General features: G+C 43.4%; 1 protein-coding gene across 1 annotated transcript in view; it reads right to left on the bottom strand.

The window, feature by feature from the left end:
• Positions 1–2,671: 2,671 nt before the first annotated feature.
• Positions 2,672–15,565, bottom strand: part of BPGM (bisphosphoglycerate mutase) — a 69,546-nt gene continuing 56,652 nt past the window's right edge. The window contains exon 3 of the mRNA XM_063928505.1: positions 2,672–4,593. Coding sequence (XP_063784575.1) covers positions 4,415–4,593 — 179 coding nt within the window. The 3' untranslated portion in view covers positions 2,672–4,414. The remainder of the gene's footprint in view (positions 4,594–15,565) is intronic.

Raw genomic sequence — 15,565 nt, 5'->3', positions numbered from 1 at the left:
AGTGCCACTCCTAGATGGGCCCGGTGTTTGTGTCGGCCACTAGGGTCGCTAAGCTTAGTCACACAGCTACCTCATTGCGCCTCTTTTTTTCTTTGCGTCATGTGCTGTTTGGGGAGGGTTTTTTGGAAGGGACATCCTGCGTGACACTGCAGTGCCACTCCTAGATGGGCCCGGTGTTTGTGTCGGCCACTAGGGTCGCTTATCTTACTCACACAGCTACCTCATTGCGCCTCTTTTTTTCTTTGCGTCATGTGCTGTTTGGGGAGGGTTTTTTGGAAGGGACATCCTGCGTGACACTGCAGTGCCACTCCTAGATGGGCCAGGTGTTTGTGTCAGCTAAGCGACCCTAGTGGCCTAGTCATCCAGCGACCTCGGTGCAAATTTTAGGACTAAAAATAATATTGTGAGGTGTGAGGTATTCAGAATAGACTGAAAATGAGTGGAAATTATGGTTTTTGAGGTTAATAATACTTTGGGATCAAAATGACCCCCAAATTCTATGATTTAAGCTGTTTTTTAGCGTTTTTTGAAAAAAACACCCGAATCCAAAACACACCCGAATCCGACAAAAAAAATTCGGTGAGGTTTTGCCAAAACGCGGTCGAACCCAAAACACGGCCGCGGAACCGAACCCAAAACCAAAGCCCAAAACCCGAAAAATTTCAAGTGCACATCTCTACTTACTAACAGAGATCTCTTTATGTATCTGATAACAGCAGGCTTTCCACTCCGTTAATTACTGCCGCTGAACGGCCAGATGCTTTGAATGCTTATGCTCCGGTATCTGTGTTAAAGACCTTTTTCCTCCACTCTCACTGTGCTAATAGGCCATATTTGCAAGATTGTCCACTTTATACTTACAGCCAGGAGTATATCCGTTTATTGTCCGTGGACGGCCCCCGTTGTAGGTCTCAGTCACAGTTGCGAGGAGGCACCTATAGCGAGGTGCACCGGAGATTCTCCAAAGCCGGTCAGCTTCCAAACAGACAATAGTACCAAGATGTAGTACTTGACCATAAGCCGCTGGTAGCAGGAAGGACATCAATGGAAAGTGAGCCCCAGTCCTCTTTAATTGGACTGCACACTGTTCGGGACTTTTTAAATTGAAAATAAGGTTATACCAAGCGCTACAAATTTGGACATAGCACTAGTGTCCATTTAAAATTTGATCCGCTGCAGCAGGGGGAATTTTTAATTGATTGTTTATTCAAATTTTATATGTACATGTGTTTATCTGATTTTTTAATATATATGCAATAAATCTGAGCTATAAAGCTATATGCGCTCTCTGATAATCTATTATTATCCTTTGTGCTAATTGTATATTCATCCGACTGTGCGCTGTTTGTAGTTTGCATATGATAACCATTCCGGACTCCCCCTGTGTTTCCTTTACCTCTTTTTTTCTGTTCCCCATTTCTGTGTGTAAACTCTTCAATAAAAATGTAATGTTTAAAAAAAGAACATTGAAGATCCAATATTCTCACAAGACCATCTAGGTACATTGGAGGCCATATTCCGTCAGGAATGCCTAAGTCGTTTACAATACATATCTGAGACGGGTTCAGTATCTTTTTCCCAACGGACAGGATGCCAGTGGTCACAATACTGATGCCGGTATCGTGATATTTATAATCCTGACAGGGGTCCTAAACCTCCCTTCCCACAACCTAACCCTAATCTCCTCCCTTAGTGCCTAAACCTAACCCTCCTACCTTCCCACAGCCTATCCCTAACCTCCCCCCTTAGTCCCTAATCCTAACCTCCCCCAGTTGTGCCTAAACCTAACCCCCCCCTTCCCGCAGCCTATCCCTAACCTCCCCCCTTAGTGCCTAACCCTAACCTCCACCAGTGGCTCCTAACCCTAACCTCCCCCTTAGTACCTAATCCTAACCTCCCCCAGTGGTGCCTAAACCTAACCCTCCCCCTCCCCGCAGCCTAACCCTAGCCTCCCCTCTTAGTGCCTAACAATAACCTCCCCCAGTGGCTCCTAAACCTAACCTCCCATAGTGGTGCCTAAACCCAACCTCCCCCCAGTGGTGCCTAAACCCAACTCCCCCCCGCCCCCCCCAGTGGTGCCTAAACCTAACCTCCCCCCAGTGGTGCCTAAAACTAACCCCTCCTCCCCACAGCATAACCCTCCCCTTAGTGCCTAAATCTAACCCCCCCCCCTCTCCGTAGGATATCCCTAACTCCCCCCTCCCCCCCTGGCCCGCTATACGTACAATCGGGATGCCGACGTCAGTTTCCTGACCCTGGCATCAGCATTCTGTCAGGTGTCGGGATCCTGACAGCCGGCATCTTAACCGCATTCCTCTGACACCATGCATCTCAATCACAACTGTGCCTCTGTACACTCACACTGAGCGAAGCATGCGCTGTGCGACTTTTTAGATACTTAGATGCATGCCTAGTTGAAAAACATCAGCCCAATATTATAATTGTGTCCGACTCAGAATCAGGCAATTACAATATAGCAGCAATTTCTTACTTATTTTACTTTCAGTTTTTTGGAATTTACTGTATAATAATTGTACTTAAAAGACATCAATTACCTGTCGTCTGTTCTAATATTCCTTAGAATAGCAAGCAGCTCATTCTCAGCCAATGTTTGAGCAGTACAGACAGTTATATCTCCAGGGTTTGGAATTGAAAAACAGAGTCATAAGTATAAATACAGTAGTTTAGCACTTTTATTAAACAACCAGGACAGCAGTAAAAACAAACATATTAATGCTAATTCATTTAAAACAGGAACAGCAAGTAAAAAAAAGAAAAGAAAAACTAAACAAAACAATAAACAGTGAACATACAGTTAAAGCAGCAATCCCAAGAAACAATTAGGTGAATTTGGTAGGCTACAAGAACAATGCAGAGATTTGCTTTTCACCCAATTTGTCTTTTTTTACAGACTACTTTTAAATGATGGTTAACTCCAGTGTTTTGTGACACCATAGCAACCACAGTTGCATGGCACCAATGTAGTAAGCAAAGAGGATCTGGAATGCCAATCTGAGCGGTATTCTTAATGTGACCACCCCCTCCTCCCCTCTCTGCTCTGACATGACAGGCTTAAAGTCTGAAAGCCTATTCCTTTATCCGGAAGCCACAACTTTTTTCCTCCGGTGTTAATTAAAAAAAAAAATGTTTTTAGAGAAAAAAAAATGACAGATACATGCTTTTATATATGCCATTCAAAGAACAAAAATAATATAAAATGATAATAAAACAACTTACTGTATGTGGGATTGCTGCTTTAATGCTATAGTAAAAACAAAAATTAAATTGACAAGAAATGAACCAATACATTTATGGTCTGGCAGCTAATTTGTTCAATATATAATTTTTTTTAATTAAATAAATACTTTCCTAATAATGAAAAATAGATCAATTCTGCAATTATACACTTATATAATGCTACATTTTAAGCTTTATTTAAATGAGAATTTAAAAGGTCACCTTCCACGTATGGTTTAAAGCAAGAAAGTGCCTTAGAGGGCCAGTGCTGTTATTCGGGATTTGTCTGGATAGAGAATTAAGGATTGCGTACATAAATCCTGTCATGGTGTATAAAAAATAAAATAAAAAAAAATAATAGCCCTTAAAAAAAATAAAAAAAAAGTACAAACACCCACACATTAGTTTGTTCCTTATGCAGAACAATTTCAATGTATTTTTTTTTTCCAATTAATTTCAACATGAAACGATTAGGTTTTTGTTTTTTTTATGTGGGGAAAAAAAATACTGTGCTATCAAAATGAAAGCATTCTTTTTCTGAAGCACAGAAAACACAGCTATAAATGTAGAGTTCAAGCAGAGCTTTGTAACACCAAGAACTTTGTCATTTCAATACAATACTGACTAAAAGCAACTATAAACCTTAATATCATTATGAGATGCAACTGCAAGATCTAGGCTTGATCAACTGCAGGGTGTGTTCACATAATCTTACGTCCATTTACCACCCCATTTTATAGAGTAATTATGGCACAGTTAATTAGCTTACTAATGGAAATCTTATTTGCAACATTAAATCAATGGTCATGTAACAAGTCCGCTTTTCATGCCTATTAAGAGGCTTGCTACTGTATGACATTTTTAAATAAAAATATATTTTTTTCCATAACTGATGCCGTTGAAGAGGATATATTTTATATATCACAAAAATAAAATTAAAAATTAAAATATACTGAATAATGCTAAGGTGCAAACATTTATTTATGCTATTTAAGTGCCTACTAAAGATGGTGATCAGAACCCTTACCACACATGATAATTGGCCAATAGAATCTCTATAAAATCTAGTTCAACAGGTCTACCAACAAGAGGGAATCCATTTACATGGTTTGCTACAAATGAGAAGTTTGTTAAGATGAAGCCCGCTTATAGGAGGAGTGTTGACGTCTGGAAGCATTTAATTATCAGCAGGTTTAACTTTGCCTTGATCTTCCACTTTCTTTATGGCAGCTTGAATAGCCTGTTGGTCGCCCAAAAACTCATGAGGCTTGATGGCTCGCAGGTTCTCATCGAGTTCGAGAAGCACAGGGACACCAGTGGGAAGGGAAATTTTTATAATGTCTTCATCAGAGATCCCTGTCAAGAGGAAAGACAAAAATAAAATAAAATTATTGTTATATAAATTTAAAGTGCCCTTGCTATGAGTAAGTTACTCATTCCACAGAGGAAGAATCAGACTGAAGGTAAGACAGAGTAAACCAGGACTTGAATAAATGAAAGCAACTATTTTTTAAAGGACTAAAGCTGGCCCTACACTGTACCATTGTGCAGCTGACAGGGAAGAGGGCAGGAGTGACTTCCCAATAATCAGTGGCCTCAATAAACTACACAACGTATGGAGGTGATCTCTATTCACAGCCTGAAGTTGGTTGGTTGGCAGGTTTGCACAGTTATTATGCAGGCAAGCCAAACTGCTATCAGTTCAGCAAAACAGTGAAGCATTCTTATTGTAGTCATCTTGGTCCTTCCATCCTAGCTTCAGTTCGTAGCATTAAAAAAAAATGTCAGTCAGAAGACACGGGTGCACTATAAAATAAAAAGGGTAATCTGACATTCAGACATCACCGAGGCATACATTTCCAAATATATATTAAGCTACTTAGTTCAGAAGGTCGATGGCGAGTCCAGACCCACACAGCGTCATATACATGTATGAATGTTTACATTAAGGGGGTGGGGAAAAAACACAACTTACAAAGAAGTACCAAAAAAAAAAACTAACTAAAACCAGATGGCGGCTGATGATCACCCATAAAAGCATGGTGAAATATTAGTATATAAAAAGGAAAGTTGTGCAATTACATTATATGTAGGCGACTCAAAAAAGGGAGAACTACAAAAACTGGATCCTTCAGGATTAAGTGACTGGCCAGCCATAGAAAACCCTAAATAAACAATATCTAAAGCTGCAATAAAAGCTAGCAAAGGATTTTTGTAAAAATGTGCCCTTCCTCCTATGTGCAAACCCAAAGCTGCTCCATGCAGACACGGATGGGGGATCTATAGGCAGGGTCGGATTGGGATGGAAAGCGAACCTGGGAAATTTATGAAAACAGCTCTAATGGGGGTGGGGTCTATTGAGCAGTGAAGTGCAGTGAGGTGAGGCAGAGCCTTTACTGTCATACTAACATATACGCCAGAGTTCTGACTGTGTAAAGTATATAAAAAATACAAAGAATATGTTAGAAATATCTCCTTTGCATTATTCTAATCATTTTTATAGCCAACACTTTGGAATAAAAAGTCTATGGCAGGTGAGGCAGTGCCTCCACTGCCTATCTTTTCTGCACATCTCTGACCAAAACTCACAAAATTTCCAGGCGTTTATACTGCTGCCCCTGTGTATAATGCCCCGATGTTTCCTTTGGCTCATATATTGTGTGTAAATTTGGCTCTGATGCTAGCTAGTGCCTCCTGAGCCATTTACCTCACCGCAAGTCCCTGCTGTTGAGGGGGTGGGATTTGTCCTCATATGGTCTGATTATGAGTGGGACGCAGTTGCGGCCTTCCTTGTGTCTTTTGCCGCAGTTACATCTGTGACCTTATGATAGTGATGCTGCAATGCTGTTACCTAGTGTACATCCATGCATCCAAATATGCAAGGACTGAGATGCCCTCTTTCATTGTCTACAGATGTTGCAACCATGCTTTGTCATGTTTAGATCCCACCATTGGTCACTTCACTAAAACGTTCACCAGCCCTATGCTAAAGCAATTCAACGTCCCTATATGCAACCACTTTCAGCAACACACCCACACTACGTCACATCTGCGTCTGATTAGCCAACCCCCTGTTACAACACAGGAATGCCCAACACATTTCTAATACACTTCTTTGTGCATCTGTCTGACTCTATACTGCAACTCTGTATGAACACCATTGTGGTGCAACTTAGATGGAAGCACAGAGGAAAAACCACACACATTGGCCTCCACAGAAAACAATCAAACAAATTGGCTCGCACTGGGGGAAAAATAAATAAACGTATAATATAGCTCTTGGTATTACAATTGGTTTCAAATTTCCACTGCTGTTTAAAAGGCTCAGTGACACTAATAGATTGTATAATTCTTGGTTGTAAGTAACATCTATATATTCATTTATTTATTAACATTTATGTATTTCCAAAGTCGGGCAGGGGTGGATTGGGAACTGAAAGTGGCACTGGAAAAATTTGTAGAAGTGGCCTCACATGGGCAACAGCAGAGGTATATTGTACTAGGTGATTCATCGTGCCCTACGGGCACTTTTCACACAGTCGTAAGGGGCTACGCCCCCTTAACCCTTGCACACCATTGTGGCGTGCAATATTTTTATTATATGGAGTATTACCTCAAATCATAATTGTGTGAGTGGTTAACTATTGCACGGACTAAGGGCGTGCAATGGTTAAGGGGCCAAAGCCCCTTGCAACGGCGTGAACAGCGCACCCAGGGCCTGATGAATCAACTAGTAGGTACTGTGGTTGGGGGAGTGGTGGGAACGGGGGAAACGTGGATGGGGTCCATGGGTGGGGGAGGGGTGGTTGCGCTGCGTGTGGGGGAGGGGGCTGGTGCGGTGGTGCCGCGGGTGAGGTCCAGAGCCACCGTGGGTTGCAGCTGGAATGCTTTGGCACTAAGGGCTGCTGGGAGCTGTAGTTTATTTAGTGCGTCTACTTCCCTACTTCCGGTGTTGGGACACCGGCACTAAAAATAGTGACTGGCTGGCAGAATTGACTGACTGGATGAATCAATGTAAAAGGTGAGAGTGCTGTGCAGTGTCAGTGACACTGCACACCCACTGCACTGCACAGCACTGTCACCGTTTAAATTGATTCAGCGTCCAGACATTAGCTTCTGCGATATCACCCACTCTATCCGTTACATTAGCCATCTCGGGGCTTCCAGGCCGGCAGCCCAGGTGCTGTGTTTTGGAGTCTGGGCCTCTGGGGATGTGGGCGGCTGTGGCGGGGAGGCACTTCTGTGACATCATGCACAGAAATGGCTCCGGGGCTCACAGAGTATGCGGTGCAGGGAGGGCTATGAAAGCCTTCCGCTGCACCGCTTTCATACACATCTATGCCGGTGGATGCAGCAGCTTTTGTTCCACCTGCGCCGCGGCTAGGGAGTGGGGATTGTTGATACCGGAGGTGGCAGGCGGACTGGCAGCAGGAGAAAGGACGCTGCAGTAAAAAGGATTTTTTTCCTCCTATCTGCAGCGCAGAGACTTGCTGCAGATGCAGTGGCATACCCTTCATCTGTACCTTTTTGGCAGGTACAGTACCTTTTTTTATGGTCTGTACCGATTTTTGGCTCTCCAAACTTCCACTGAAAGTATAGGAAAAGGGGCGTGACCACGCCACTTTACCCGTGGCCACACCCCCTTTTCAAAATTGTACCTATTTTTATGTGTAAATTGTTGGAGGGTATGTTGCTGCAGATGCAGTGGGCCTATTTTGGGGTGTGGACCTGGAGCTGCAGCTCCATCAGCCCCATTGTTAATCCTGCTCTGGGAACACACAGCAACCAAAGGCATAGCCTCCCATTGAATGTAACCTGTGTGGGTGGGCGTTTGACCTGTCCAATCAGCTGTGGACTGGGTGTGATAGACCTGCCACTAACCCAATGAGAGCTCCTAGCCACGCCCAGCGTTAGACACACAGGCACAGAGTCATAGATCTGGGCTATTATATAGGAGATAACCATGGCGGCAGCACCACCCCTCACGTGTCAACAAACAAAACAGGCCCGACGTGTGTGTCAGCCCGCCAGGAATGTTCCACGCGGGTCCTATGGGCGATCCACCCTGTCTATATGTGATCATTCTAATTGTAAAGCGCAACGGAATATGCTGCGCTATATAAGAAACTGTTAATAAATAAAATAAATAATCATTTTACCCATGTGTAAAAGTAGTGAGGACATAGCACTCCATTTATAAGTGAGCGTAGTGCCCCCAGGCTCAGTAAAAAAATTCTTGCGGCACCCTGTGAAGTCACTATAGTTGAAGTCTTACTAGGCCATCGGGGAGCATGTAAGAAGACAGAAGCACACACCATTAGTGGCCCAACAAGAGATCGCTTGCTGTTATGCTTCTTGTCGAAAAGTGTATGGCGCCTATATGGAATGTGAATGGTGGGAGTTTTCCTGCCCTTAGGAATGAGTGAATGAAAGGCTTACTACTACCCTACTACTGATAGCAATAATTTCCAATTATTGTGTGACCAGAATTATGGTTCAGCTGGTTAGACAATTTGGGGGTGTGGCAAGCAATTAACCATGTTCATCATCATCATCATCATCAGTAGCAGCAATAGTTTGGCTTACTAAGTATTTGGTGTTCAAATGTCTATGGCCCTTGTGTCGTTTTCATGTAGTCATTTTTTTTTCTTAGAACTTCAGCAATGTTGTGAGGGGTCACAAAAATAGTTCTATTGGTGGGGAACCTGGACTTTGTGAAAAAGCACTGCACTCTGCTGCCATTGGTGGAAAACTGGCATCCATAAGGGATATGCCCCCTTCAAACTGCAGTTTAATCACACCACTTTGCATGGGGGGAGATATCTCCTTGGCCATAGGGGGTGATTCCGAGTTGATCGTAGCCCTGCAAAATTTAGCAGGGCTACGACCATGACCATAGACATGCGGAGGGACAACCAGCACAGGGCTATCCCGCCCCGCATGTCAGTGCCGGAACCCCCCCCCCCAAGAAGTGCAAAAGCCGTTCTCTGCCTGTCAATCTGGCATGCGCCGGCGCACTGCGAGCGATCGGGTCAGAACGACCCCCATAGTTGCCAGGAAGCCCACAGTCATCATGAATGGGGTTGGCGCGTTTTGCACTTTTTTCTCTGGTTTTGCCACAGTAGGTTTCATGCCTTATGATAATAAAGTATTCAGGAGGGATCTATTTGTGGATGGAGAGAGGGCAGTCAGTTCATCAAACGTATGGAGGCTAAGAATATGCACAAATCTTATTGGCTGCCTTTCTACTGCCACTCTCCGTAAATGAAACTATTAGCATTTTACTGCACGGTTTCATTTACAGCTTAGCTTAATCTATCAGCACCAGGGAAATAACCACTGAGTAAGCGTAGTAGCAGCATCTACATTGTATCTCTCCCTTATTATTACTAAGCAATCCTTGTAGAATTCTTTTTGAAGCTGAACGCAAACATACCGGCTAACATCAGAGAGCTTAGCAAGCCATTAGGATACATTGTAAAAAAGAAGATGGGGATAAGGCACTCACAGGACATCCTGGCTATTGAGTGATGCAGTTAATAAACACAGTTACTGTTTAGCTATTAAAGAGGTCAGCAATACCTGTGTAGGTGGATTATATAACAGGTGGATGGAGCAGTGTTTATGGCTCCAGGACAATTTAGGAATTTAGCCCTGTACACACACATACACACACACACAATAGTTTATAAACATTAACAGCTTCCTGTGTACTGAATACAACGCACTGTTTGACACCAGCTATGCACATGGAAACTTTCCATCCTTGTCCTAGTGCCGCAGGGGACCAAACAGCATGCCAATCCTACCTAATGGAACCTTTGTATTATTGTATGTGGGCATGTTTAGGCATCTGTGTATGTGCGTGTGTGTATATGCATGTATGTATAATAAAATATATATATATATATATATATATATATACATACACATACATACACATACATACATACATACATACACAAACAAAAAACCCAGCACTCACCAAAGTAAGCTCACTTATCCTCAACAATTCAATAAATAAATGATGGGGGTTTAGTTAGTGGATTGGCCAATGCACGGAAGCCTGCAAACCGATCGCCAAGGTACCCCACCTTCATGCAGGTCCTACACTATCCCAGAGTCTCAAAACCTGACTACTTCATATATATATATATATATATATATATATATATATACACACACACACACATACACTAGGTGATTCATCATGCCCTACGGGCGCTCTTCACACCGTCGTATGGGGCTATGCCCCCTTAACCCTTGCACGCCCTTGTGATGTGCAATATTTGTATTATATGGATTACCTCCAATCATAATTGTGTGAGTGGTTAAACATTGCACGTACAAAGAGCGTGCGATGGTTAAAGGGTCATAGCCCCTTGCTACAGTGTAAACAGCACACACAGGGCCTGATGAATCACCTAGTGTAGATGGGGGAGTGGCGGGTGCAGGGGAGACGCGGATGGGGGAGGGGGTGCTGCAAGTGGGGGAGGGGCGGTTGCCTGGGTGCCGTGGGTGGGGGAGGGGCTGGTGCGGTGGTGTGGTGAGTGAGGGAGGGGCGTGTGCGTGGGTGCCGCGGGTGAGGTCTGGAGCCACTGCGGGTGGGGGAGGAGCGGCTGCGGTGGGTGGGGGAGGTGCGGGAGTGTTGCTGGTGGAAGTGGTCCGGAGCCACCACAGGTGGGGGAGGGGCGGATGCGGTGGTGCCACAGGTAGGGGGAAGGGTGGGGGAGGGTGTCCGGAGCCACCACGAGTGGTGGAGGGGGTGTGTGGGGGTGCTGCGGATGGGGCCCGGAGATACTGCGAGTGGGGGAGAGGTGGGTAATGCTTCTTCTGCTTCTCCTCCTGGAAGCAGCTAAGCTGCTGTCCTCCCTTTGGCAGTGGCTCTCCCAGAGATTCGAACAGCAGCCAAGCGGCCAGTCACTATTGTTAGAACCAGTGTCCCAACACACCGCATTACAGGGAAGAAGATGCACTCAATAAACTACAGTTCCCATCAGCACTTAGCAGCGAAATTCTTCAGCGCCAAGGGCTTCTGGGAGCTGTAGTTTATTTAGTGCGTCTACTTCCCTGTAATGCGGCGCGTTGGGACACCGGTGCTAACAATAGTGACTGGCTGACAGAACTGACTGACTCGCTGAATCAATGTAAAAGGTGAGAGTGCTCTGCAGCGTCAGTGACAATGCACACCCACTGCACTGCACAGTCACCTTTTACATTGATTCAGCGTCCAGACATTACCCTCCGTCATATCACCCACTCTATCCGTTACATTAGCCATCTCGGGGCTTCCAGGCCGGCAGCGCAGGTGCTGTGTTGTGGAGTCAGGGCCTCTGGGGATCTGGGCACAGCTGTGGCCGGGAGAGTATACGGCGCAGGGAGGGCTATGAAAGCCTTCCGCTGCGCCGCTTTCATACACATCTATGCCGGTGGCCGCAGCAGCTTTTGTTCCACCTGCGCCAGGGCTAGGGAGTAAGGATTGTTGATGCTGGAGGGGGCAGGCGGGCTGGCAGCAGGACATAGGATGCTGCAGTAAAAGGAATTTTTCCCCCCCCTATCTACAGCACAGAGACTTGCTGCAGATGCAGTGGCATACCCCGTACCTTTTTGGCAGGTACAGTACCTTTTTTTTATGGTCTGTACTGATTTTTGGCTCTCCAAACTTCCATTGAAAGTATAGGAAAAGGGGGCAGTGCCACGCCATTTTACCAGTGGCCACGCCCCCTTTTCAATTTTGTAGAGATTTTTTGTGTGTAAATTATTGAAGGGTATGTTGCTGCAGATGCAGTGGGCCTATTTTGGGGTGTGGACCTGGAGCTGCAGCTCCATCAGCCCCATTGTTAATACTGTTCTGGGAACACACAGCAGCCAAAGGGCAGAGCCTCCCATTGGATGTAACCTGTGTGGGAGGGCATTTCTCTCCCAATCAGCTGTGGACTGGGTGTGATAGACCTGCTGCTAACCCAATGAGAGCTCCTAGCCACGCCCAGCGTTATACATACAGATCTGGGTATAATATTAATATATATATATATATATATATATATATATATATACACAAAGATGGAAGCAGCCCGGCACTCCACTGTATGTCCAAAATTCCCTGGTGCCCTCAGTGTGAAATCCAACAACAAACGAAAAGATTCTGCGGCACTCAAGGTCTTGTGAAATAACAATTGTATTAAAACATCAAAAAGGTGTCCATCGACGTTTCGGGGACTTCAACCCCTTTGTCAAGATGTGTGCAAAATGAGTGGGAATAGCTCCCATTAGTTGGCATGCCGACTGTCGGGATTGTGAGGGGGCGGGATCCCGGCGTTGGTATTGTGATCGGTAGTCTCCTGATCGCCGGCCACATAACTACATCTCTTACATATGTATATATGCAGCACAAGACCTAGCATTACTTCCCTAGTGCTGGGGTCATGGATTCAATTCCCAGGACCAGGGCTTTATGAGTGGATGGATTCTGTAAATGTTTGTGTGGGCTGTCCACAGGGGCTCAGGTTTCTAAAGGCATTTTAGTAAGTCAGGTGGCATCAAACAAAATGGAGTGCATGCGTGGTATGGAAATTAGAATGCAAGCTCCATTGGGCAGGGACTATTGTGATTAAATACACACACACATATTGTATTTATATATATATATATATATATATATATATTTTTTTTTTTTTTATTACAATGCATATACAGTACATTTATATTTCTGTATACTATATATTTGCAATGTGAATATAAAATACAGGTTGAGTATCCCATATCCAAATATCCGAAATACGGAATATTCCGAAATACGGACTTTTTTGAGTGAGAGTGGGATAGTGAAACTTTTGTTTTTTGATGTCTCAATATACACAAACTTTGTTTAATACACAAAGTTTTAAAAAATATTGTATTCAATGACCTTCAGGCTGTGTGTATAAGGTGTATAAGAAACAAATGAATTGTGTGAATGTACACACGCTTTGTTTAATGCACAAAGTTATAAAAAATATTGGCTAAAATGACCTTCAGGCTGTGTGTATAAGGTGTATATGAAACATAAATGCATTCTGTGCTTAGACTTGGGTCCCATCACCATGATATCTCATTATGGTATCTAATTATTCCAAAATACGGAAAAATCCCATATCCAAAATACCTCTGGTCCCAAGCATTTTGGATAAGGGATACTCAACCTGTATACTCATAAGACATGTATAAAAGTTTTTATATTATATAAATAAGTGACTTCACATATTTGTTTATGAATATATATATATATATATATATATATATATATATATAAATAAACACACACACGTTTGCAGTAGGATGTGCACTATTTTATATATTAAAAATATATAGTATACTGTGTATGTACACACAATTATATACGGATACAGTTATTAAAACTATAGGATATCAATATATTAGCATATACGGGAGCTGGACCACAAGTGCAGAAGGTGCTATGACTGTCTGACTTGTGTAAAAGGTCACTCGGGAGGGGATAAAGCTGCTGCATATAGTGTTACACCTTGACCTTTTTTGAAAGTCTATGTACATCAGAAATGTCAACTAGACATCTGGCTGGACTACCATAAATCAGTTTTAATAAAGTATACAGAACGACTTTGCACGGTTCCTGGGGTGTTTTTATTTTCTCAGTGTAGAATCTAGCCTTCCTATTTGTGGGCAAATCAGCCACAGATTTGATGGCTTGTCACTCCCAGGCTCAACCATTAGGCAAAAAAGCTTCTATCCAGCCCTAGGAGGACAATAGAATGCAGGCTGGGAGCGCTCGGTCACTGACAGGTAAAAATGGACGGCACTGCAATAAAATAAAAATAAAAAGAACCGTGACATATGAATAACACGGACATTATAAATGCCCCGAAAATTGTAAGTATTCACACACAATCAAAATAAAAAAAGACACATAACACAATGCAGAAAAAAGGTGGCACTTCCCAAAGTCTAATGGCGCTCATTGCAATATGTGAATGGACGTTTCAGTGTTATTTAAGATATACTAAATGGGACTCAAATAAGTGACATTTGAAAAGAAAACCATTTGAATTAATAAAAGGAGGGATCTTGAAATGATAGTTTTTACTTTCCCCACCATTTATCTAGACACGAGTTCAGTGTGTAGCTAACCCCGTTTGTAGTTACAGGATTGTTTCAGGTATAATACTTATCATTATCAAGAACAACGCAAGATTAGTATGTGCATTTTAGGTATGTGCTCTTATCTTTACATTACTGGGTTTTCATGCAACTGCTGCCACTTTTAGGATCTCCACTGTATTTTACCAAACACCGACAAATTGTTGAAAGAGGAGTGCACTTCTACACAGACTTCAAGCTTCCTGTCCTCCAGGGAGTCTTCATGCACTATCCCAATATGGCCACTGAGATCTTTACTGAGCATGTGCAGAGTCATCTTGGAACTGTAGAGTGTGACAAGTGGGATACAGAAGTCTTTTACTTGGCTCCAAAGAGACCTTTGATTGCTTGCTATCCACAACGATTCAAGTGTTGCTGCACCAATAACCAGTGCCTTCATACACTCATCGGCACATGAGCTGTATGACACTCCATAAGAACAGTGTGCATCAGTGAGTACGGCTGTACCTGCTATCTATCAATAAACCAACACCACTGGTTAAGTAGCTGTTGTTCATAGTTTGAGTCCGTTGCTGGTGTGTGCCTATATAACTCAGCAATATCAACACCTCCAGACACATACTTTTCAACAGAAAGCAATATTATTAAGGGCATGGCAGCAATAGTAGTCACTTGGCTGTTACAATGTTTAACTTCATGAATGAACTGTTCAAGTCCTGCTGTACCATATCTAGCGGTCATGCACACCTGGTAAAGGAAGGGACATGACTAATTAAAAACGACTCAGCTGCACTGCAACACCGTAACAGCGCACTGCACCTCTGGACACAACAGCATGGAGGCACACGACGGAGCCTTTCAAAGCCAGGAGCTCTGAGCTAAAGGCACGGCTGGAGTCATTTGTGAAGAACCTTTTTCCAGTGTTGGGAGGCTGTGAGTGGAACCCCTGATGAATGCCATGCTGACCAACTGGTGCTTACAGTCCTGAATTCCAGTGCCCCTAACCCTACAGCCTTTTCACTGGCACATGGAAAACCCTATGTAACTTAGGAAGAATGCAACAAAGAGAATAATAATAATAATAATAATAATAATAATATTTATATAGCTCTTTTCTCCTAATAGGACGCAGTGCTTTACATTTACTTTAACAGCACAAGATACAAAACCAGCCTAATAGTAGATAATAGTGAGATGCTGAGTAAATAGGAAA

Source organism: Pseudophryne corroboree, chromosome 6 (genome assembly GCF_028390025.1).
Source record: "Pseudophryne corroboree isolate aPseCor3 chromosome 6, aPseCor3.hap2, whole genome shotgun sequence".
NCBI classification, from domain to species: Eukaryota; Metazoa; Chordata; class Amphibia; order Anura; family Myobatrachidae; genus Pseudophryne; species Pseudophryne corroboree.
Note: the sequence above shows the minus strand (reverse complement) of the source record. Positions and strands in the feature narration are given on the sequence as shown.